This window comes from Suricata suricatta, chromosome 11 (assembly GCF_006229205.1).
Source record: "Suricata suricatta isolate VVHF042 chromosome 11, meerkat_22Aug2017_6uvM2_HiC, whole genome shotgun sequence".
In the NCBI taxonomy this organism is placed as follows: Eukaryota; Metazoa; Chordata; class Mammalia; order Carnivora; family Herpestidae; genus Suricata; species Suricata suricatta.
This window is the reverse complement of record NC_043710.1, coordinates 57,160,320-57,187,045: the sequence shown is the minus strand read 5'-3', so window position 1 is coordinate 57,187,045 and position 26,726 is coordinate 57,160,320. Positions and strand designations below refer to the sequence as shown.

Genomic DNA, 26,726 nt, shown 5'->3' with positions numbered 1-26,726 from the left:
ATATAGGTGTTTCCTGCCCTCTACTGAGAAATTGAGGGTCATCGTTTTACCAGATATAATATTAAATTCTTCCATTTGGTGCCTACCTTTTCTGCCTCTCCTCTTGCAGTTTCCTATATACAGTGGAGGACATTTCATTTCTTCATGTTTATGAACATAAAGTCTCCCAATCTAGAATGGTCATTCTCGACCGTGACTGCACATTAAAATCACTACAGGAGGTTAAAAAAAAATACCTCATGTCTGGGCCCTATTAACTAAATCAGAATTTCTGGGGAAGAAGCCAGAAATTTGGGCGTCAGGAGCTCATTTTTAAAGGCTTCCCAGTGACAATAATGCACAGCCAGTGTTGAGAATAACTTACCTAGAAACAGCTATCTCCACTTCCCGTTAGCCTTTTCTAAAGTCCAATCATCCATATATGAGTTTTTGAAAGTTGTGTTTTTCTAGAAATGTAGCCAATTGCATTTGAATTTCACGTTGATGAGCAAAAAGTTGTTTATAAGATCATCTTATCTTTCAATGTCTGTATATCTACAGTGACATCTTTTTCTCCCCCTTAAACTAGTTGTTTTGCTATCTCCTCTTTCTGAATTAGTTATACATTTCCCAGTTGTTTCAAGGGCTAGAACTTTTGCCTGTATTTTTTCCCCTGCTGTTGAGTTGTCCATTTAATTTCTACTCTTATATTTATTCTTTCCTTCCTTCAATTTTCCTAGATCTTAATGAACACTTCCTTCTCTAGGGATTTCATGAGACTTAGGAGACTTAGATGGCTGATTTGTAAATCTTTTTTTTTTTTCTACTACACGCATTTAAGGAAATACATTTTTCTCTGGGCACAGATTTAGCTGCACCTTACAAGCTTCCATATGCTATATTCTGTTATTGTTCAGTTAAAAATAATTTTAAACTTCCCTTAGAGTTTCTTTTTTGATCTATAAGTTTTACAGAAGTACACTGTTATTTTTTTAAACATTTTTTAATGTTTATTTTTGAGAAAGAAAGAGGGAGAGCGTGCATGCAAGCGAGAGCAAGCAAGGGAGGGGCAAGAGAGAGGGAGACACAGAATCTAAGCAGGCTCCAGGCTCTGGGCTGTCAGCACACAGCCCAAAGCAGGCACTGAACTCACGAACTGCAAGATCATGACCTGAGCCAAAGTCGGATGCTCAACTGACTGAGCCACCTAGGCATACACGGTTTTCAATACTCAAACATTTGGGGATTTTATTATTGATTTCTAGTAAATTCCACTGTGGTCAGTAAACATACTATAAATTATTTAAATCTCTTGAAATTTGTTGAGGCCCAGCATAATCAATTTTGGTAAGTGCTTCATGTATACGTAAAAAAGAATGTATATCTTACAGCTGTTGGTACAATATTCTTTAGCCATAACTAAAGTCTAGTTTATTGCACTGTTCAAGTCTTTTAGATTCTGTTTTATCTGCTTCCTATAATAATTAATAAAAAGAAATATAAAGTCCTCTGTTATAATTGTGAATTTCTGTGAAATTCTGTGAATTTGTCTATATGTTTGAAGTCATGCTTTTAGGGATGTGTGTGTGTGTCTGTGTGTGTATAACTGACAAAATATCTCACTTATTTAATTTGCCTTAAACTTCATTTTGTCTGATATTAGTGTAGTTACCTTGGCTGTCATATGGATATTTGTATAATATTTGTATAAACTGTCACATGGATAATACTTCTGTAATATGTCTCCTATCTTCGGTATTTCTGTGTCTTTATATCTGAGGTATGTATTGCAACAACAGGATAAGTGAAGCTTTTTTATTCGGCCTGACAACCTTTATTTTTAAGTAGTACATTAATAACATTTGCTGTAAGTGCAGAACTTAAGTTTGGGTTCATAAGAACAAATTTACTACCTATTTTCTGTTTGTTCCACTTATTTAATGTTCATTTTCCTTTCCTGCCTTGTTTTGGAGCAATCAAGTACTGTATTTAAAAAATTTTCTCTTTGTATCCTCTATGAATTTTTTGCCTGTACAAAACAATTCTTTTGTGGTTATGCAATTATGACATGCATTCTTGATTTATTAGTCCTCTATAAAGTAGGATCTTTTTTAAAATAAACTTTTTAAAAAAATGTTTATTTATTTTTGAAGGAGAGAGAAACAGCGTATGAGTGGGGAAGGGGCAGAGAGAGAGAGGGAGACATAGAATCCAAAGCAGGCTCCAGGCTCCAAGTTGTCAGCACAGAGCCTGACGTGGCGCTTGAACTCACGATCTGTGAGATCATGACCTGAACTGAAGTCAGATGCTTAACTGACTGAGCCACCCAGGCACCCCTACAAAGTAGGATCTGTACACTACTTTAAAATTTTAGAAAACTTTAACTCCCTTTCCACTTCTCAACTTTTGTGTTAGTCATGCATAATTCCACATATATTTTATATGTATGTATTTCATATTTTATGACACTACTATTTGTTTTGTAGTCAAAATTAATTTAGACATACTCACACTTACTCTTTGTTATATTTGTTCCTTCCCATATTTCCATGTTTCTGTGCTATGTTTATTTTTATTCTGACTTTAGTACCTATATTTCCCTTAGCACAGATCTACTGGGATGCATTTTTCTCAATTTTGATGGTCTGAAACATCTTTTATTTTGCCTTTATTTTTGAAGGATATATTCACTGACTATAGAATTCTAAGCTGGCAGCATTGTTTTATAGTACTTAAAAATTTTTAATTTTTTAATGTTTATTTTTCAGAGAGAGAGACAGAATATGAGCAGAGGGACAGAGGAAGAGAGGGAGACACAGAATCTGAAGCAGGCTCCAGGCTCTGAGCTGTCAGCACAGAGCCCAACGTGGGGCTTGAACCCTTGAGCAACGAGAATATGACCTGAGCCAAAGTCAAATGCCTAACCAACTGAGCCAACCAGGCACCTCTGTTTTATAGTACTTTTAAAATGTCCTTGCATCACTTTTATGGTTCCTAAAAATTCTACTGAGAAATTAGCTTTCAGTCTTATTGTTGCTCTTTTGATGCTAATTTGTCTTTTATTACTAGCTACTTTTAATATTTTCACTTTGTCTTTGGTTTTCAGCCATTTTAATATAATTTCCCTAAGTATGTTTGCTTTGTACTTATTATGAGTTTCAGTTAATGCTTCTAGAATTTGTAGCTTGATATGTTTTGTCAAATTTGAAAACTTCTGTCATTACCTCTTCTTAAACATTGCATTTATTACCATATGTGCTTTCTTCTCCCCCTCCGTGACCCCAATTATAGGTATTGTATGTATATGTAGTTTTTGTCCCTTTTTATTGGGTCCTATGTCAGTCGAGCACTTTTCTATATAATCCCTTTTATTTCCTTCGTTCTTTGGTCAGGATATTTTTCTACTGACCTACTTCCAGGTCACTAATCCACTTTTCAGACATGCACAACCTGCTGCTGAGTCTCTTATGCTTTTCTTGCTTGTCTGGCAAATCTTCAGTCATTTCACTTGTTGATTAGCAAGCAACAGGTACTACATGAGTATATGCAGAGTATATAATACTTGTTCTCACAAAAGCAAATTAAATGAGTCAATCTTGCTGTCATTATCAATTTTAAGAAGTGTGGGATTTACTAATATCTAAATGAATAACCATATTCTATTTAAAAGAAATGAAGCACTGGGGCACCTGGGTGGGTCAGTCACTTAAGTGTCCGACTTTGGCTCAGGTCATGATCTCATTGCTCATGAGTTCGAGTCCTGCATTGGGCTCTGTGCTGACAGCTTAGAGCCTGGAGCCTGCTTTCAGATTCTGTGTCTCCCTCTCTTCTGCCCCTCCCCTGCTTGTGCTCTGTCTCTGTCTCTCTGTCTGTCTCTCAAATATAAAAAAAAGAAAACATTAAAAAAAATTTTTTTTAATGAAGCACTTTACAAAGAATATACAAAAAAAATCACTACAATCTGGGTCACATTTTATATTTGTAATATATTCCGTGTTTCAAACTGGCTTATATTAAAAGTATATAAAAAAAGATACTTACTCTCTCTCCTTTTCAGTCAGTTTGTCATTGATATTATCTTTGATTGTTGATCTAGATCCCTTATGAATTATAGGGTATCTTAGGGGCACTTGTAGGAAAAAGGAAATCATGGAGACCAAATGTGCAGTGTAACCAAGGGCAACAGCAATGCTTCCATCATCTTTTGCTGTAAATTCAAAAGCAGAGGAAAAGAAAATAACTATTTACCTTATAAACATAGCTATAAGATCATAATAAATCAATTTCAAGAGATTTTATAAGAAACAACTGGTAAATAAAACATTAATCACATCTAAATTATATGAATTTTATAAAAATCTAAACAGATTAATAAGACTTGAAATTTCATTTATTATATTTAGAACTACCACTCAATAATTATTGTGATGAGATTGACATTTCATGTATATCTTGAGATATACATTAATTCATCAACAACACTTTTAAAGACAGAAATAATACCTGGTCTGTTATATGATGTGAAAATTAGTTTCAGAGGTTCAATCATAGTGTACTATATGAGCATTATACATTTTATTAACAACTTTATAAGCAATATAGCTGTACTGCTGTACTATTGGACAAATTATTAAGTCTAAGGTGAAGTACAATGGCACAATGCATCCTTATGGCGTATTTTCTCACTATCTGCAAGACAGTGTTGCATATACAAGACTGTGAAGTTTGAAAAAGGATGGATAGAGAGGGAAAATATTTTAAACAGGAAAGCAAAAAGCCAAAAACCAGTTTATATCTTATTTATGCAAATTAGGTGGGAGCAACTGTTTGAGGGAAAATGTATGTATCCTACAGTCAAACATAAGCATCTATCTTTTAAGAAGCCACAGCTAGGGGTGCCTCAGTGGCCCAGTCAGTTAAGTGTCCGATTCTTGTTTTCGGCTCAGATCATGATCTCATGGTTTGTGAGTCTGAGTCCCTGCACGGTCAGTGCAGAGCCTGCTTGGGATCCTCTTCCCACCCCCTCCATCCCCCCAGCCCATGCACACACATGCTCTCTTTCTCCAAAGACAATGAATAAACGTAAAAAAAAATCACAGATAAGTACATTTTTAAAACATTTGTTTATTTCTGAGAGACAGTGCAAGCAGGGGATGGGGGGTAGGTGCAGAGAGAGAGAGAGAGAGAGAGAGAGGGAGAGGGAGACACAAACCAAAGCAGTCTCCAGGCTCTGAGCTGTCAGCACAGAGCTCAATGTGGGGCTCAAACCCATGAACTGTTAAATCATTACCTGAGCTGAAGTCGAACACTCAACTGACTGAGCCACTCAGGCTCTCCAACATTTTTAGCTCACCTTCTAGACTTCTGTTACTACCTACCAAAGATAATAATCATCAGGTACTCAGAGCAGAGTAATAAAACAAAACGTTTTAAGTTTGCCCCAAGAGGAAGAAAAATAACTGTTTGGCATATAGTCTTCCCAAAAAACTTTTAAAAGTTCACACTCACACACACACACACACACACACACACACACACACACACTAAAAGATTTAACACATAATCTAGAATATCACTAGTAAAGAAAGGCTGAAATAATTGAGATGACCTTGGCTTGATTTCTAAGGGTACCTTTAACTTCAATTATTAGTAGTATTTTTCACATGCTTTTTATACTTAGTTATCTAAGCACAATCTTCCTGTTGTAGGAATGCCACCAAAGTCATCTATTCTTTGGTTCATTCTCCACCACTGACTACCATAGTGGATCCTTGGTTTCTCTTTGATTATACTATAAAAACAGGTAACTTTCATTGTGTACTTTCTTCTGCAAGGAATTGACTGTAGTACTTTATTAATGACAGTCATTAATTCATTAACAATTACAAAACTGGGTACCTTTTTATATGCTATTTCATTCATTTCACAGATGAAGAATTTAAGGGTCAAAGAAGTTAAGGAACCTGTCTGAAGTAATACAGTAATACCATATAGGCTGGCCTGACACCAGTGCCTCTGTCTTTAAGCACTCCACCGTACTGTCTCAGAAGTTTACTGTGGACCATATAACAATTTAACTTGGGAACCTAGAATGTACCAAGCATCTGACACACATGTATCACCTTAGTGTCCCCACACTTCTCCTGTAAGGGCAAAGAACACAGAGTTCTCTGCGACTTGTAAAGTGCTTGACTGAGACTAGGCTTCTCAACTAATATTTGATGTTCTCTCAAATCAAATTGATGAAACAAAATGATCCAGCATTCATTTCAGCCGACTATTCAGTCATGCCCTGACTAGAATCCAACTGTTCTTAGAGCCCATGTCCCCCTGCCTCAGGCTCACACAAGTACCTTGAGTCCTGACCCTTTACTTCTGCTGAAATCTGTATGCCACCATACCTTAGAGACTAAAATTACATTAGATTACATTGTAAATTTTCCACATTGCAACTTAATCACCATTTAACGTTAGAGCTAGGAGAAACCTAGAAATCACTGAATCTGATGTTATCAATTTAGAGTTGAGGAAAAAATGTAACTCAGAATTGTATAAGTGACTTGATCGGAGTCATACAGGTAAAATCCCATGAGAGATAAAATAAGAGGGAGAATTGTATATACCCCCCTACCCTTAAAATATCTATCCCTTGAGTCACAGCTGGGACACTGAATTCTGTCAGAAGCCACTGAACTCCGTGCCTCCGCTTTCTGTGAAGGGCAGGGCTTATCGAATTTAAAATATTCTTATCAGTAAAAGGACTTGGTCTTTAAGAACCTAATTCTGAAGTGAGAGATGAGAAAGCAGACAACTTACAGTAATGAAGTTACTTTTTTATAGGCGCTTTACACTAAGCTTTTCCTTTCCTATGAGGCCAGACCGAAAAGAATTTGCAACTTCTAGAAAACAGCAGCAGGCCTCTTAATCAGCCCTCCAAACAGGTCAAATGCAAACTATGAATGCTTAAAAAAACCTATCCAATGCTAAACACACAAGCATCTACATTTTTCCATATTGCTGAAAGGTTAATACTAAGGAATTGCATTGGCAAGTTTTGAGACCACAGCCACATATCCATTAAAAGAACAAAGGCCTGTCTGTCTTCTAACATCACCTCTCTTCAACGATCAAAACAATTTTGCTTAAATTTAAAGATAAAAAGGCATTTCTGTGAGAAGCCCACGCAGGCAAATCAAAATCCAAAATGAAACAGCAAAAGCCGAAAACTTGATAAAATTGGAAATCAGCTTTGATTCTGGTTTTTCGCACTCACCATTGTTTCCACCACAAGCCTCCCTGCTTCACATATTAAAAACCCTAGGTTGTTTCCATTCCAGGCCACAGTGCTCAGTCACAGCCTCACTGTTAAACGCCATGGTGTTGGATTTCCAATATTGAAGCTTTATATTAAAAAGCATTTTAAAAGGACCACGGGTGAGGCATTACAGGGCCCAAAGGTATTCCAATACCCTCAAAAGGAAAACCACCTCCTGGTAGGGAAGTCACTTTCATCACCCCAAGACCACTGAACCTCCAGTGGGAAAATGTGAGCTCATGTGGTTAATTATGGCTATTGCTGGCCACGAACCTCAGATGTCGCTTTCTGTTGCCAATCACTTTAGCTAAAAAACCAAAAGGTTTAAGGTTTCCAGCATTCCAAGATCTAAAAGACTTTTTACCTGCCAAAGCCAAAACCTGGCTCTCTGGGGTGTGCTTTTCCAGTAAGCATTAATGACGTCCCTAACACCTAATGCAGAGCAGAGGCTTGCGCTCCTTATGCTGCTCTCGGGGTTAGAGAGGTTACAGATGATAGGCTTGCTGGGGAGAAGGAGTTAGAGGGGGAATGGAAGGATTCAGAGAGAACAGGAATAAACTGTAGGACTCAGGTGTGTGAAAAAGATCTTAATTTAAACAATGTTTTCAGGGATTTAAAAACAAAACAAAAATCTGCAGTTTCCTCATAATAATAATTTCTGATTTGTTTTTCAAATGTAAGTAGTTATTCAGAGCAGCAGTTTTGTGTAATTTTTGTGATAATAAATACCATCAACCCACAATGGCCACGGCAATACTATAAATTGATTCAAATGCCTCTTTGACTTATATGTTGGACAAACTATTAAAATTCAAACACATCCAAGTACAGTAAGTGATCTAAAAGCTCTTACCATCCTGCCTTCCCAATCACTGAGGCAGCTGATTTGTTAAGGAACCAAGCACTCACTGATCCAGACAGGACAAAATATTTAAGACTCTAATCACTGCCACAGCATCTATGGAATAATTCCATGTTCTCAATGAGACATGTTTGACATATGGTCTCTCCTTTCCAAGATATCATGCCTGCATAAAGGAATACAGACACAGAAGGAAATCTGGGTCTCATTACCACAAAAGGCTCTTGTGTTATGGATTATTTAAAAACACACACAAACAAATTTTTTTTTTTTTAATGAGAAATGTTTCAGTCAATGGAACTCAAATGAATACCCTTCACCAGACAACTTTCTCCCATGGTGTCCAGGCCACTCTGGCATACTCTCACAGTAACTTACCCATTTAGAAAAGTACAATAAAGGTTGGGCCACTACAACAGAGTTTCCCAAACAGTGTCGACCCAGGCCACGTAAAGTCTATCCCACCAAAGTCTCACAAATGTCACAGAATAACCCGTTTAAAGTTCCTTATGAGAGAATGATCAAGAATGCAGCTGTTATAGGACACTAAAATGTTGTCAGAAGTTGGGAAGAGTTATTATTCAAAACAAAGTCAAAAACAGCATCATGACAGGAATAATATGGACCTGAAAACGAGGCTGACCAGGAATGACTTTAGCTCTACCACTGGCTAGTATGAATCTTTGGAAAAATTAAGTATCTCTCTGAGACTCAATTTTCTTGTCTTGAAAAAAACTGCATTCCTTCACAGAAGGAATTCATTCTCACAGTTGTGAAAATTAAGTAAACAAGAAGTACCATGCACGACGTCCCGTGTTACCAGATCTCTCTCCTCACCCGACCCAGCGTGTCCTCCTGCCCTCCTCTCCCCGGGGGAGTACTATTTCATCCTTTAAGACACCTCAGGCACGACCTTCCCTGTAAAGGGTTTCCTCATCCCCTCCTGATGGCACTGAGTATTTCCACTTCTTTGAATCTTCTATACCTGGTATAAACTTCAAAGCGCCTGACACAAAGTATGAAATCAATAAATATGTCTTGATGGCTTTGATTGCAAGTCGAATGGCCTCACCTGGATGGGAAGCCCACTGAGGCAGGATCAAGGTCCTACTCATCTTTGCACACTCTCAGCACCTGGCCCAGCAGGTGACACAACACAAGACATCCAGTGAATTGAGGATATGGAAGTACCTTGCAGAATGCTAACAGAAGATTTTAAAGTCCAACTCTACCATATGTGCTTCTTAACATTTCTGACTGTGAGGCGTCACAGAGAGTGAACGGGGCCTGAGAGTAAAATTACACATTTGTTTCATTTTATCTCCCATTTCACTTTCAGCAAACTGCACTAAAAAGCTAAACTAATTATTTAAAGGGTAGGAAAAATATATTCAGCCTGTGGGACATACTAAGAAGAGAGAGCTATGAAAAAGTAGGAAACAAAATATAGAAAACAAAAATAGAATCGAGAACTGATTACACCATCAGCTCACGTCACCCCCCTTCTTAAAGCCCTCCAGCGTTTCCCCCCCACTGAGAATAAAACAACTCCTTACAGTGGCTGACCTCTCCTGCCCCCTCTGATGTAACTTCCTCCTGCTCACTACTCTCTAGTCACACAGGTCTGGTGTTTTCTGTCTTTCTTTCTCTACCTCCCACTTTCTTTCCTTTCCCTCTTCTCTCTACAACTAATTCCAATTACATTTACAGGAGCACCTTATATGAAAAGCTCTTTCAAATATTATCTCATTCAGTCATCACAATAGATGAGAGTCTAGATATTACCTATTTTACAGGTGAAGAAATTAAGCTAATAGATTATATGATTTGCCCAAAATACAGGTCTTTTTTCCCATATCCCCTATCCTGAATTTTTTTTCAGATATATCAAGTTCATCATGAACTTTGTACTTGCTGCCCCCTCTTTGAGGAAAGCTCTCCCCCCAAATGCAGCAGAGTTGGATTCTTTTGGCCCTCAAATTTTCTGTTAAATGTTTCTTCTCAGAGAGAACTTCTCTGTTTTATCTAAAGTAGATTCCCCTATTGTCTATACTAGCATATTCCTCTATTAAATACTTGCTAAATACGTATTTTCTTATTTACTGGCTGTCTCCCTTCATGAAAGGAAAGAACATATTTGTCTCTTCTGTCATTATATCCTCAAAACCCAGCACAGTGCCTGGCATATCGGTGTGCTCAATTAATACTTATTCCAAAGAGTGAATGTTCTATATCCCTGGAACCTGGCACAAGGCTCAAGGTACTCAAGAGGTTTGTTGAACGAATGAACAAATGAGGAAAAAGATGTGTTAGGACACATCTTTGCCTAAAATTAACTTTGCCTAAAATTAACACCAAAACACATCTGTATGACTTATGGAGATTAGAAGGAACAGTCTGCAATTGGAGCTAGATGCTACCTAGCTTTGTGGTCTTGAGCAAGTCACTAGCTAAGTAGCTCATTTACATGCTATGAGATTATACCACTTTATAGGTTTCCTTTATTTTCTGAGAATTAAAGATAAGGCAAATGGCATGCTTTTACAGATCTAATCTTCTCAACAATAAATTAAAACAGGTAGGGACATGAAACAACATGGTCATAGTATCGATTAGGAAATCAAGTCAAAGCTAAGATGGCTTGCTCCAAATTGCATGGTTTCTAGAAGGGGAACCAGGACTTTAACACAAGTTTTCCTATTCCTATTTTATCATTCATATTATGTCTCAACTACTTGCTGTAAGAGTTGTTACAAAGGTCAAAGTAGGTAATAAATCAGTCTTAAATGTTAAAGGAACATAAATAACAACATTTTCTTTATCAGGAAATGGAGGAATGTCCCAAACAAAACTTGTAATGCCATCTTCTTGAATAACTTCTTCCCACATATGTAACATACTGGCTTTGGGAATAATCTATAAAGCTATTTAACAGGCCTCAAAGCACTGCATAGGCTAGGGGAAAAGAACCCACTGTGTTAACAGGAAAAAAAAAAATCTCTTTACCAAAATGTCAAATAAAATAAGTTCTCTCTCTCTCTCTCTTTTTTTTTTTTTTGGACTACTAGTAAAGAGACTAGGAAAATTTAAATACTTTAAAATTTAGCAATTACTATGAATCATAGTCTATAATATCTCTAATGTAACTTTTTCTTAGTTCAAAGAGAACAGAAATGACAGTACAACAGAAGTTGAGTCTGTGGTAGTGGGAATGTCACAAAATTATATTTTCAACGACTTTTCACGTTACCAGACACATGATTTTCTAAACAATAGAGCAGATTAATGTAGGTTGTTCTTCTGTTCCCAACCACATACAAATTTTTCATGAAAATCAAACCTTAAGGCTAGGAAGACTATCTTAAGAATGCTATTGTCTGATTTTCTTGAAGCCCACCTAAAAACTATTTTCTTTTAAATTTCAAATATACAACTCAATAATTTTTTTCCCTATGATTAGAACTAAATATTCTCTTAACTCTCCCATCAGAGACTCCAATTCTATGTACTTCCATTTGAGAAGGGGCAGAAGGTCCAAAAACCCTCTGCAAGGCAACCAACACTTCAAGATATCGCTATTTTTCTCTGCAACATACCCATCTATTATATACACCAAATCGTTCTATGTGAAAAGAACTAAAATACCTTGGAAGTCCTCAGAATTGGGCAATTTGACACCACATACAAAGTAATCCTTATGTTCATTCTGTGAATACAACCAAAGAATGAAATTAAGTCTTTTTCTGTTTAAAGCAAAGAAACCCTAAGTTAAATCTCAGAGAATTCAGCAGGTCAGTGTTAAAGAAAATACTATCCAAGACACAAAATATTATCGTAATTGTTGAAGCTGGATGGTGAGTACATAATGATTCATTATACTACCATCTGTTATTTTCTATAACATAAACATTTAAAACATCATGTCGAAGCAAAAAGCCATGTAAAATTTTTTTACAAAAATATCTCCTCACTAATCCATAGTTTTAAATGAAGATTTTTTAATGGAATTAACAAGATTCTGTAAGCAACCTAAAATTCTATTAGCTTTCCTCTCAGAAAATGAATCTTGTAAATCTCTTTTCAGTAAAAAGAAAATAAAACCATCAAATTTAGCGATCTGGCTCTCTAAAAATGAATTCTCATCTTTCTAATTTTATTGAAGTTTACTTTTTACATTTACTCTAAAAAACTGGATTCAAAAACTTAACCTGCCGACAATTACCCCAGGAATTTCCTAAGTAGTACCAACAAATACAAATTAATTATCAGTTATATTTTTTAAAGTAGTACACATGCATCTGCATGTATGTGTCAGAAATGTGGGGCTCTTGGGGCGCTCATTCAGTTAACCATCTGACTCATTTTGGCTCAGGTCACTATCTTATGGTTAGTGAGACTGAGCTCTGCGTCACCAGCTCTGTGCCAACAGCACAGAGCTACTTGGGATTCTCTCTCTCTCTCCTCCTCTCTCTGTTCTACCCTGCCTCGTGCGTGCTTTCTCTCAAAATACATAAATAAACATTAAAAAAAAAGAAATGATGGCAGTTGATAATCTGTCTGAGTAAAAAAGGTCCTAAGGAAATCAGAAATTATTTGGCATTTTTTCAGATGAAGATGAGTGCATTCCACTACAAACTGATATAAAAAAATCAAATGGTGGAACCGAAGCCAACTCAGCCTAAATCTATTTTTTAAACAGGTATTAGCTTCTGAATGATTTATGACAAAGTATATGATTAAGACTAGAACAATGAATGTTTTCATTAAGAGGAAATTTCAATCAGAAACCATCTTAAAACAATTTTTTTCCAGAAATTTTGAAACTTACCAAATCAATAGGGTAAATGTAGGAAAGCTCAGACAGTAATTGCCTGCAACGAATTGTCAACTGGGCATTAGTCTTCAGAAAGAGTTCTCTGATAAGGAAAGATAAAAAGCATATTCGTTAAAAAAAATTTTTCATGCTTTCTAATATTTATTTCCACAAAATTGATGCGGAAGAAGATTAAATGGCCTATAGTAGGTCACAGAAACTCAGAAGTAGAGTCAAGAATAATAGCTAACATGAAACCAGACCTATCTCTAAATAGTATAAAATCAAGATAACTATACACTGAGGCCTATTGTGTGTGTCAGACACCATGCTAAGACACGTTAAGGTACAAAGAATCATTGACTGTGCACCTACCACTATATACCAGGAGCCTTACAAATGGCTTTATTTAATTATTAGAATAATTCTATTAGGTTGATATTATTACACTCATTTTACAAACAAGGATACAAAATTTAGAGTGGCTCAGTGAGAAGACCAGGGTCTCATTTAATCCGAGGCCAATCTGATTTCAGAAGATATCTGTATTCTATTTTTCACTCATAGCTACCTCATAAAATAACCTGCTGAAATACTAGGGAAATAATATAATAAAAAGAACAAACAATAAACTGTGGCATGAGATGATACAGCTCTTCTCCTGGATATGACCATGAGGTAAGATACCTATAGAATAAATTACCTGCTCAATTGGCTAATGATTTAAAAAATAAAAAGAGAAATTCAGCAAAACTGTAGGTCAAAGTAGAATGTAAAAGTAGTAGTATAATACAAAGAGCATTAAAGACTTGAAGGGATCTAGTCCTGCCTGCTTTCCTTGGGAGCTGATCAAAATAACTTTCCAGAGCCTTGTCTTCCTATCTGCAAATTGAGAAGATTAGACCAGATGATCTCCACGGTTCTTTCGAGGTCTAACATTCTTGAATGCTCAACTGCTAAGGTCTCTTGAAGAAAAATGTAGGATGAGATGACTTTCCAGAAAAAGTATGTAAACATGAGCAAAAGAACAGAGGTGGCATCAAATTAAGCATGTGCTGGAAAAAAATAAAGAGAGAAACTATTAGCACCTGTGAAATGAATGTTGTGGAGCAACTGAAATGAACTATAGTTGTATAGTGCCAATTTGCTGAAGGTTATTTGAAAGTTAAGCAAAACATTCTCCATGATTTCTTAAAAGAAAAAATATGGTAAAAATAGTATTTTAAGAGGAGAGGTCTGATAAGCAACATGGAGAAAGAACTGGAAAAATGGAGATACTGATGCTAGAAAGACAAGCTAGGAGCTGTGGAGGTAATCCAAATGGACGAACACTAAACAACGAGTAAGTCTAAAGAAATGACTGAAGAAAAGCCATGAGCTACACTATATGTGGAAGAGCAGTCGATTCAAACATTAAGTCATGGTGCTGTGGCCTTAAAAACCAGAAGAACAGGGGCACCTGGGTGGCTCAGTTAGTTAAACATCTGACTCTTGATTTCAGCTCAGGTCATTATCTCACAGTTTGTGAGTTCAAGCCCCGCATGGGGATCTGTTATGAAAGCACAGAGCCTGCTTGGGATTCTTTCTCTTCCTCTCTCTCTGCCCCTCCCCCACTCGTATTTTTCTTCCTCTCTCTCTCTGAAAAATAAACATTAAAAAAATACATATATACATATAAACTAGAAAATCAATGTTCATATTTTTTATAATGACTATATGCTAGGAGCTCTCATAACTACTTTTAGCACGTGAATGATGCTGAGTAGGTGCCTCATAAATATTTGTCGAACAAGTGAATGTGGCACTGATATGTGTGGAATATAAATAAATATCAGCAACCTTTAAAGGATGCTGCTTTTCCAAATCCTATCCTCAAAGTAAACTCAACACTCTGAACCATTATTCTCGGTGTTGCATTTACCTTTTCGCAGTACACTCCTTCCTCATTTCGTTCAGGGATTCCTTCTGGAGTTGAAGCTTTTGGTGTTCAGTTGAAAATGCACTTCCTAGACAGAGACGGAGGGAGACAATTCCAGATGTAACACTGCAGACAGAACTGCACAATCAACTGGCGAGGCAGAGCCCATCCCCTGACTATGAGAGAGCAATACAGTCCAGAGGCAAAGTAAGCTTCGGGGTGGGGGTTAACTAGAAAAAACTTCCCTACTTGTTCAATTTTGATACAAGTCCATTCTCTGACAGGAGTCAAAGAGTAAGAGTCTCTGCCTCCAGATTTCTGGATTGCTGGCCAAGAAACGCTGATGAGATTTCGAAATTCAGACAACTTCATTTTACAAGAAAGTGGCCATGGACTCTGGTGTTAATGCCTCTTCACTAAAGGTCCATCAATTGTAATACAGGGACCTCTCTGGTGGGGGACACTGATACTGCGGGAGGGTATGCATGTGTGAGAGTTGGGGATATTTGGGAAATCTCTGCAACTTCAGCTAAATTTTTCTTTGAATCTAAAAATTGCTCTAATAAATGACATTTATTATTTTTTTAAGTGATTAATTTCTTCTCACCCACCAATGCTATACAACATTTCGGAAAGCATAAAAAGTAGAAAAGGAAGAATTTTGACTCCTATAGTATAGTTCATAAATATAAGTAGTTTTAGCTACAATCACAGGGTGCATGAATTGTATATTGATTTTTCCATATTATGTCATAAGCATTTTTACATGTTGACAGATAGTCTAAGTTATAACGTTTAATAGCTGTGTAAAATTCAACTCTGTGGATGTTAATTATATGAATATTCCACATTTTAACTGATATCCCAAACCCCAATCCCATTACAGAACATTTAATTTCCTCTAAGTGTTTGCTTTAGCATTACACAGAGATTAGTATTTGTGTTTATATGCCTGATTGTTGTATTTATATCAAGTTCTGGAACCTCGATTTCCATTTATGTGATCATAAAATCCTTTTACATCTTCCTACTCTAAGAAACGAGAGCATCTTCTGTTCTTGACAATCCAGACCTGATAGCACCAGAAATACTGAAGCACATAAAAGCAATCTTAGATCCAGCCACACTAATCTCTAGATCTTACAAAGGGGTTTAGTTTTGTGAACTATGATCCAACAGGAAAAGGGGCCTTCAACTATTCTGCACCTCTCCTGCAGGAAGGAACGTGCAGTACATTATTGAACATAATACAGTTTAGACGTTGGGACTAAATTCACCAACCTAAGTCATTTTATCAACATAGTTCTAAGTACCCTTTTCTTCTCTCACACCTGTACTTAAATGATCCATACACTGGTAACTTTCCTCCCAAAATAAAACATAATCAAGGGATACCACTCATTCCTTTAGCCCAGTATAATTCTTCCCCAAACCTTAATCCTCAGTGGTTTCAGATGACATTTAGATTGACAACCTCCACCCCGCACCCCATGTATGTGTTGAACAACTACCAAATATTTAAAATTTTCCAGATTTATCTATTAGTCATTTCTAGTTTATTTCTTTTAGTCAGAGACCATACTTTGCATTATTCTGATTCTTTTTTGTTTTATAACACCTATGCCCTAACTGAATGTTCCATGTGCACATGGAAAAAAGATACCTTCTGACGGTGTGCAGTACGGTGGTCTGGTGTTAATCAGGGCAAGTTAGTTGACAGTGTTAGGGTCTTTATCCTTACTGGTTTTCTCTCTGCTTGTTCTATGAATTACTGAGAGATAAGTGTTGCAGTTTCCAACCTTAGTTACAGATTTGGCTATTTCTTCTTCCAGTTTTATCAGTTTTTGCTATACACACATAAATTCACATACAGATATACACACACACACACACATCTAGTGAAGCTCTGCTACATTCACACATATTTAGAATAGTGATACCTTTGTGTGACTGACCTCTCTACTATAATGTAAAATCTCTCTTTATCACAGGTAATAGTCACTATTCTGAAATCTCCTTTTCTAATATAATAGAGCCACTCTGGCCTTCTTTTCATTTGTATCTGCATGCTGTACTATTCCCATTCTTTTACCTTCAATCAATATTATATTATAAGTGGGTTTCTTACAGATAGCATTTAGTTTGGTTTTTTAAAAAGTAAATGAATCTGAACAATCCCAGCTTTTTAAGGGAGGTATTTTGATTGCTTATACTTAATAAAATCATTGACAGACTAAAATCTACAATTTGGCTACTGTTTTCTATATATTCTTTGTTTTTTAATCCCTCTTTTTTATGCTTTTGGATAGAATATTTTTTATGATTCCTCTTTCTTCACTGTTGTCTTAGTCTTATCTTCATTTTAAATTTTTAGAGGTTGCCCCAGAATTTACAGTGTATAACTTCAATACATAAGTCTACTTTCAAATATTACTATACTACTTCATGTGGAGTATAAAATCCTGAAAATACTATACTCCCAATTCTTCCTTTCCCCACTCTTCACATTCTTCACACACTTTACTTTATGCATGTTATAAACCCCAAAACAGGGCTATTCTTGCATTAGAAAATGAACTATCTTTTTATAGTAATTAAAAAGAAAAATAAATGTTTTTATAATATCTTCAACCATTTCTGGAGCTCTCATTATATTGTGTGTAGAGCCAAGTTTCTGTCTGGTACCATTTTCCTTCCACCGAAGAAATTCTTTTAACACTTCTTAAACTGTAGGCCTGGTGGTAATGAATTATCTTAGTTTTGTGTCAAAGAGTCTCTTTGCATGCCAGTTTAGGTAATTTTTATTGATCTATATTCAAGTTCACTCATTCTTTTCTCAGTTGTGTCAAATCTACTGGAGAGTCTGTGAAAGGCATTCTTCATCTCTTTTACCATGTTCTTTATTTAGAGCATTTCCATTAGACTGTTTCTTATAGTTTCCATCTTTCAGCTGAAATTTACCATCTATTCATGCTTGTTATCCTTTTTACAAAAGCCCGAAGCCCATTAATCATAGTTATTTTAAATTCTCTCCCTGATATTCCCAACATCTGAGTCATTGCTGTTTTTTTCTGCTTTTCAGTTAACTTATTTTCTTAACAACATTTTGTTGGTGGTGGGGGGAGGAGAAGGGATAACAATGGGTTTTTGTTTTGTTTTTGCTTTTCTTTGTTTCAAAAATTTTGACTGAATGCTCAACATCATGTGCAACAGAGAGCATGGGACAACAGAGAAAGAAACGGAAATATCTCTTCTACTGTTAATTTGGGGGAACTAACTATAATTAGGAACTAAACTGGGTTTGGGTTTTGTTGCTTCCATTTTGTTGCTATCTTTAGTGTGCCACATTCTTCAAATTTCCTCTAACTTTTACTTTTTAGAGGTGGTGATGGTGGAAATTATTTGCGAGATGCTTCTCCTCAATGAACTTGTTCCACCCTCAGATTTAGGGGAACAAGTTCTGTCCTATGAACCTGCACCTAAGTAAGAGTGACTCACTACGCTCTTGCCACTCCTCAGTGGTACATTAAGCTGGCTTGTTATTCCATGCTTTCTGTCCTGGAAGGGGAGCAGAGGAGAGCTTCTCTTTTATCTTGTTTGAGCTAAGCAGTCGCTGTGCCCTAGGAATCAGGGTAGGGCTTTCTCTCAGTGACACTGTCCCTCTCCTAGGAGAGGAAGTTTCTAATAGTCCAGGGCCAACACTGCTTCTGCCCCACCCCGAAGCATAAAGATGGTTTCTTTTTCTTCTTCCAGCCCTTGACTTCTGTCCTAGGGATTGTAGGGCTTGCAGCTCCTCCTCCAGAGGCTTAGTGCTTTTGTTCTTAGAGAAGAGTTATACTTTCTAGCAACAGCATCCATCCCCCTCTCTCCAGACCTGTACCACCAAGAGAGGCTTTCTATATTTTCTACCCTGTCTCCAATCGTTCTTGTGAGTGTCGGTGTAGGTGCGCACAGAAGAAGCTGCGAGGAGGTGTGAGCTGCCTTACAGCCACTATAGTCTTACAACAGGGCACACTTAGTGCTCAGCAATTTGTTACACACTGCAGCTGAATTATTTCATCTTCTTAGACAGTGGCCCAACTTCCTCCCATGCTCTGCCATTGGTGATCAATCCTCACATCCTGTCTCTTCTTGGACATGACCTTCTTTTCTTACCTTATCAGGCTACTTGGCTGCCCTGTAATCTTAATTCTCCAGATGCAAGAAAAGCTATGATTTTGTACATTATTCAGCTATCTCTTGTTGTTAGGGTGGAAGTGAATTTCTTTCTACCTTTATACATCCTTGGCAGAGGCTGAAGTCAGATCTGAGGATACTAATTTGATTTTTTAAAAAGTTTCCTCTGTTCTTTGTATTTTCTGCTCCTTTGGGGTCGGCTATCCTATTCAACTTGGACTTGTTTTCACTGTTTTCCTCAAATATCTGATGATCCTTGGTTTCCCCTTCAAACCATTAGTAAGTGATTAGAATGATTAGCATGAGCAACTAGCATATGTTTCCTTTGAAGCTATATAGACTTATTTACATGGAAGGCATTACTACTGAGTGCCAGCTCAGTGTAAGTGGGCAGGTCCTGTTGCCAATGAGGCTTTTCTTCAGAGTATGTATGCCATGCTGGAAGAAGGTAGTACCTTCACATTTAAACCACCACAACTGTCAAGTAAGAACTTTACTTTGAGATTGGGTTATTCCAATTTCACTTCTAAGTAGAGCTGTCTTTCATGTTTTCCTTCTAGGTCAACTGTAAAAGTCCACAGTTAGGCTCTGTTCCATCTTTCTATACCAAACCCTTGTACCATGGGACCTAACCAGGTCAAGAATCCATTATGTTTAGAAAGCAGCTGGAGCGAGTTTATAGGAAGTTGGTCCAAATTCATAGAGAAAAGAAAATGGGTCAGTAGGCCCAGCTACCCTAATTATTGCTCCATCGTTCCTGATTTCTGTACTTGAAAACTCTAAGTTGAGTCCTCTGAGAGCTGTACCAGACTCCCCCACATCAGCCTTTTCCATTTGTGCTCCAGGATGCAGTTTTTCTCTACTCTAGCTTATACATCAGAACAATTCTATCTTTACTGTGTCTTCAAGAGCTGTGTCAAAATCTTTGCTATTCCAATGGTACCCTCTCTTACCATTACCACCACCACTGTATGTTTACTATCATAGCAGTGGGTCATTGAGAGGGAGGGAAAGCAAACGAATGTGTTTCATTTACCATATTCCAAAACTGTTTTCTGGAATGTTTGGCCCGGTTCATTTATACACTAACATTCCACTCTGTTAGGAAGATGGCCCCTGTGTTCAGAAAGAACTCAGATCAGACACTTTAATTTTAATAACCAAATGTAAATGCTGTCTCCTTTAAGTCTAATAGCTAAAGAATAGGAATCTTGCTTCCATCAACAAAACAAAACACAGACTCTTTGGACTCTTTCTCACCAGAAAGATTGGTCTCAGACTGGATAATGGCCAGCTTCTGTCAAAATTACAGTTAAAACCAATAAACTGTCATTCTTCTGGATTTTCTATATCATGTCAGATGACCAAAAAGCAATATACTTGAACTATTTTAGTTTCCTTCCCTGAAGAAATGACTTTTTTGAACTATGATTTATGCTACTGCCCTTCTCAAGAGTTAATAGGTATTTCTTGCTATAACTTTTGCAAAATTGCAATAACTATATTTCATTATGATATTTAATACATTGCACATTCTTCCCAGAATTTAGTGCCAACAAATTGTTTTTTTCCCTAAAAGAATGAATCTACTTCCTTATAACATGTAATGGGAAGCACTTGATTCCTCTCATAATTCTACACAATTGGCTTGATGACTAACCATGTCAGAGCTAATTTTCATGCTTCAATACAATAGGCAGATCAAATGGGAGGAAGTATACTATATTGGAAAGCCCATGTCCTTAGGAATCAGAAAGATTTGGGCTAAAATCCTGCCTGTGCTACTTTCAGGACTCTAAACAAGTCTAAGTTTCTCTGAGTTTCTTTTTCCTCATTTGTAAAATGGGGATAATTTCCCTTTTGTTCAACATTTGCATCCTCTCAACCTGCCCCCATGAAGCTCTAAGTGTGTAGAGAAATGTATACAAGCCAATCTGATTAATTTTGCTTTAAAAAAATTTTTTTAATGTTTATTTATATTTGAGAGAGACAGAGACAGAGACAGTGCAGGCAGGTGAGGGTCAGAGAGACAGAGGGAGACACAGAATCTGAAGCAGGCTCCAGGCTCTGAGCTGTCAGCACAGGGCTCGAACTCATGGACTGCGAGATCATGACCTGAGCCGAAGTCAGATGCTTAAAAGACTTAGCCACCCAGGTGCTCCGATTTTGCTTTAAAAATATAAGCACAGAGCACAAACAGGCACACTGTCCAGCAATCCCACTCCAGTTCCCTCAATAGTCTGCTTTCCCACTCTTGGAGCTGAGCACTCCACACATTCCCCTCAATCCTTAAACCTCTTCTAAATAGAATATAATTGCCCCACCTCGTACTATCCTGAAATAACCGGATTCCATCACAGTCCTACCCACTACCTAATATGTAAACTCTCCTGCCCTTGTGCCATTTTCTTAGCCTTCTCCTCCTCCAACCCATGTCACACCAGTCTCTTCCTAACAAATTACATTCCAGCTACAGTGGCCTCTTTTCTGTTCCACAGTCTAAGCCCTTTTTATGTCCAGGCCTTTTCACTTGCTGTTCCCTGTTTTTCCAGCAATTCTTATCTTCATGGTTGAGCTCCTCAGGCAAACATTTTCTTTACCTTTCCTGACTCTCCTATGGACCCTTACTTAAATGCATCCTTAGTTGTAGCCTTCCTAGAATTACCTGCAATTCTCTGATCTACTTCCATGCTTCTATATAAACTGTTGCCTCTATTTGGAAAGTCTTACCTTCTCCCCCTAGCTACCTATCAGGCATTTTTCTAGACTCAGCCCAAGTGTCACCTCCTTTAGCTGGTGTTAATTTTCAGATACTCATCGTCTGTGCTCCTATAACACCTTCTAAATATCTCTGTTATATATTTCTCACACCAGTCATTGTGTTTCTAACATCTTACACAGTACTAGGTTCATTGTGAGTGTTCCATAAATGATGAATAAAGGACTTGACCAACATGCACATGCACACACATGCTCAATGTTCTTCCCATTTCCTTCACATGTCTTCTGCTCTCTGCTTATATCTATGTTGAACTATCAACTATCTAATTGTAAACTTTTTTTTTTTTTGGTAAAGGCCACTTCCAATGCTTTTTGGAAGTGGAGAAAAAAATGGTAAGACAAAATAAAATTCTGTCAGGTGGCTTATTTCTGCATATCTATAACTTCCATTGCAAAAGGGAGATTATGATAGTTTACCTTTCTTATAATCCAATTAAGACATTACAGGAATAAATCATTACAAATGAAAAAACAGAATCATTCTGAAAAGAAAATCTGAGGTTTACTCAGCACTCACATTTGTCCCCCGCACTGCTAAGCTGACTGCATATACTGTCAACAGTTAAATGTAAAGAAGCTTTAATAGCATAAACCCCAAGGAAAAACTGTCCTTGGTTCAGAAATTTTTGAAAGGCAGATATTAATAATTTTTAAGGAAGTCTGTTTAGGAATTTGTCAGGTGGCTATAAAAGAATAAGAACATATACACAGGGTAATAAAATTTAAATCTGCCATCATTTCAAATAAATATATCTTGAATTATAAAATTGGTACAGTAATTTCTCAATTTGTGATCTTATGATTAAGAGAAGAAAATTGTTACATATGCTTAACAATGTCTTTATAATTTCAAATAGAATTCTATGACCTTTTTGGGGTACCTGGGTGGGAGTCGGTTAAGCATCCAAATTTGGCTCAGGTCATGATCTCATGGTTCATGGGTTCCAGTCCCACATTGTGGAGCCTGCTTGGGATTCTCTCTCCCTCTCTCTATGCCCCTACCCCACTTGCTCTCTCTGCCTATAAACAAACAAACAAACAAAAAACCTATGACCTTTTGATAGAAACTAAGGCACCACTTTAAATATACTGTGTGATTCTTCTGAGAAAAGAACAATAATTTACTGACCAAACAGAAGCTAATTAAATAGAACTAGATACACAGCTCATCTTGCTCAAATTTATTACAAATGACAAAAGGAATGATCATAATTGATGGGAGCTTCATACTAAATATTTCTTATTTTGGCAATAAAGGATCAAAAGTTTCTATTTACTGCAATTACCAAGAGGATTTTTTCCCCCTAAATCTAAGCAATGAAATTTGACATAGTTGACTTTTACATACAACGTTGCTAAAAGAATGTTTTTTGCTCTTGCTTACCAAAATGAGGTGAAGATCTTTAAAACAGAAGTTTCCACCACATGGTTTTCCAGTTAATAAACAGTATCTATAGACACACTTGGGGTGACAGAATCTTTCTCTCCCTCTCTTTTTTTTTTTCATTTGTTCATTTTTCATTGCTGGGAAATCTATTGCTGGCATCAAACTTTGAAAAATAAAGAGATTCATAAAAAAGGTGAATAGATTCCCGTCCTTTTGCCAATCCTACCCTTCTGAGATAACTAGAATTTTAGAGCTGTAAGATATCTGGACTGTATAATTCAGAACTTTTTGTTTGTGAGAAGAAACTGAGAGAGTGTCAGATCTTTAATTCAAATCTCTTAATTCAGATGCAACCAAATCAAAAACATGTTTGGGAATAATTCACTTCACCCATAGTATAATAAAGAGGAATATAGCAGAACAAAGTTCTTCATCTAATAGTCCACAGGCCAATGGAAAACTAGCAAACCATCAGTCACCTTATTGTTGGACACATACTAGAGAAATTAACAATATTTTGTTTAGTGGAAACGAGAGGTGTCAGAGAGTCAGGGAACCCTAAATCTGTATTTGCATCTGTTACTTATTTGTGAGAAATGTCTCTGAGCCCCAATTTTTCTCATTTGGAAAAAGGGGGAAAATAATTACTTCTTAGGACTATTTTAAGAATTAAATGATACATGATAAAGGAAATATTTGGCATGTTACAGGATTTCAATAACAGTTACCTGCTGGGGGTGCCTGAGTGGCTCAGTCAGTTAAGTGTTCAACTCCAGAGTTCAGCTCAGGTCATGATCTCACAGTTTGTGAGTTCCAGCCCTACATGGGGCTCCATGCTGACAGTGTGGAGCCTACTTGGGACTGACTCACTCTCACTTTCTCTCACTCTCTCTCTCTCTCTCTTTCCCTCCCACCCCCCACCCCCGCCTCCATTCCGCTCTTCCCTTCTCTGGTTAACAGCTATATAGGATTTACGTAGGACTCAAATGAATATTTTACAAGGTTGTAGATAATATGGACTAAAGACAAAAGCACAAAATTTAAAGACAAAAGGTCTGGGTCCACATCCCAATTTTGCTCCTAACTATCTGTTCATACCCGGCCAAGCCACTTATCATCTCAGTATCTCATATATGAAATGAAGATAACGATAGGTGCCATTCTTAGCTTTCAGGGATACCTCAAAGATTGCATGCGATTATCTTGTGCACGCGCTGTCTAAGCATAATGTACTACACATACATGACTGTCCTTATCAAGAAAACTAACTGCATTAAAAAGTAGCTTCTTCCTGGGGTATCTGGGCGGTCAGGTGGTTAAGTGTCCAACTTCAACTCAGGCTGTGACCTCACAGTTCATGAGTTCAGGCCCCATGTCAGGCTCTGTGCTGACAGATCAGAGCCTGGAACCTGCTTCGGATTCTGGGTCCCCCCCACTTCCCACTTGCGCTCTGTCTCTCTCTCTCTCTCTCTCATAAATAAATAAACATTTAAAAAAAATTTTTTAAGTAGCTTCTTGGGGCGCCTGGGTGGCTCGGTTGAATGTTCAACTTCGGCTCAGGTCAGGATCTCTCGGTACATGAGGTCAAGCCCCACGCTGGGCTCTGTGCAGACAGCTCAGAACCTAGAGCCTGCTTCAGATTCTGTGCCTCCTTCTCTCTCTGTCCATCAGCCACTTGCACTCTGTCTCTCCTTCTCAAAAGAAATAAACATTAAGAAAAATTTTTTACGTAGCTTCTTCCTACAAAGCTTAGAGAAGTCTGCTTTTATAAAGTTAATACGACCCCCAGGCACCACTGAAGAGTTCCTAGGTTTTATCAACATTTATAAAACGTGTTTAGGTTATGCTAAACACACTTCCTTAAGGTCAATGTTTCACACCATTTTCTAAACCAAATTTCAAGGAAACTAATTTAGATAAAGTGTTGCTTCTCAAAGATTTGGGGGTTGAGTTAGAGCAAAAGATCCTGTAAACCAACATATAATTAATTAATGGGAAGGTTATTTGGTTTGAGACACTAATGAGGGGAAATCTGTTTCTTATTAACATCATAAGTTAAACTACTAGTATCTGCCAACAATGAAAATGCACACATTAGTAAACATTAATACTGAAAAGATCAGCTCATGGCCCAGCTGGATGTTGCTGTAGACAAGCTAAGAACCATTGCCTTTGAGTTGTGGGAAGGGGAAACTTATAGAAGCGGAGTAATGAGGCACCTTGGTGTACACGGCCACTCAGCAAGTCAGCGGCATGGATAGAAATGATCTCTTTGTCTCTTCCCAATAAATCATTCTGATGCAATACATTTTTATAAACAAAAATATAAAATATATAATAGGCACCTGGTTTTTCCCAAATATTTATACAAATTAATCACTAGGGCACTATTATGAGCTGCTATCCTTCCTACACACATGTGTAAAAAGATACAGAAGTTAACTAATTCCTTTATGATCATTCAGAAGAACCAGTGGCAAAGATTAAATATCATTTATTACTGATTTTGTATCCTAACTGAGCCCTTGGGCTGAGAACCAAGTGCCTAAATAAGCACCACGTTCCAAAGAGAAGTTATAATATAGAGGATGCCACTAGTAAAATACATATTAGCAAATCATTCCACAAATGGCTAGCAAACATGCTAAATCAAACCTGCAAGCACAGGTGACAAATACATTTTTACCTTTCATGTTACCATTACCAGTGACTCAGATACTTTTAACTATTTTAACTTGGTTCAAGAATCATTAAACAGTACATTCAATGTAGGTATATAAGAATACAGTTCAACACAAATGTTCTTTCAACGGACAAGAAAAGGAATGTCTCTGGTTACCTAGTACCATCACTATGAAGAACAGGGATCCCCAGTAGAACAAGATGTACTGACATATAAGTCTGGTTCTCTGTATCTAGCCAATCCTTCTTTCCAACCACTCCACTGCTGACCACCACAGTCTGTAGAGATACCCAATGGCAGAAAAGCAGCACACTTTCTCCTGCTTATGTTTAAGACCAAACTGTCAATGGTAGGTCCTAATAATTCTAAGATTTCAATGACTAAGAGTTCAGAAAAACATTTATCTCAAAAGTATGTATAAAAGTGGGAGAAAAGCTCCTGAAGTACAAAGTCAACATTAAAGATCAACAATTCTCACCCATCTTGGCAAAAATATTTAACTTTGAGCATTCCCATCCTTTCTTTCCATAATAAAATGGAGATATTAAGAATGTGTTAATTCTGGGCCACCTGAGTGGTTCAGTTGGTTAAGCATCTGACTTCAGCTCGAGTCATAATTTCATAGTTCGTGAGTTCGAGTCCCACACTGGGCCCTGTGCTAACAGCTCAGAGCCTGGAGCTTGCTTCAGATTCTGTTCCTCTTTCTCTCTCTGCCCCTCCTCTGCTTACACTCTGTCTCTCAAAAATGAACAAACATTAAAAATAAATAAATAAAAAGAATTTGCTAATTCTGGCTTGACTGTCAGAATTAA

At 37.1% G+C, this 26,726-nt stretch overlaps 1 protein-coding gene across 2 annotated transcripts in view; it reads right to left on the bottom strand.

Annotated features, from left to right (window-relative positions):
* UVRAG (UV radiation resistance associated) overlaps window positions 1–26,726 on the bottom strand; it is a 297,755-nt gene that overhangs the window by 119,100 nt on the left and 151,929 nt on the right. For both annotated transcript variants that reach the window (XM_029956114.1, XM_029956115.1), the window contains 4 exons: window positions 14,891–14,975; window positions 12,985–13,072; window positions 11,802–11,862; window positions 4,021–4,186 (listed from right to left, as the gene is read on the bottom strand). In XM_029956114.1, the coding sequence (XP_029811974.1) occupies window positions 4,021–4,186; window positions 11,802–11,862; window positions 12,985–13,072; window positions 14,891–14,975 (400 nt within the window). The remainder of the gene's footprint in view (window positions 1–4,020; window positions 4,187–11,801; window positions 11,863–12,984; window positions 13,073–14,890; window positions 14,976–26,726) is intronic.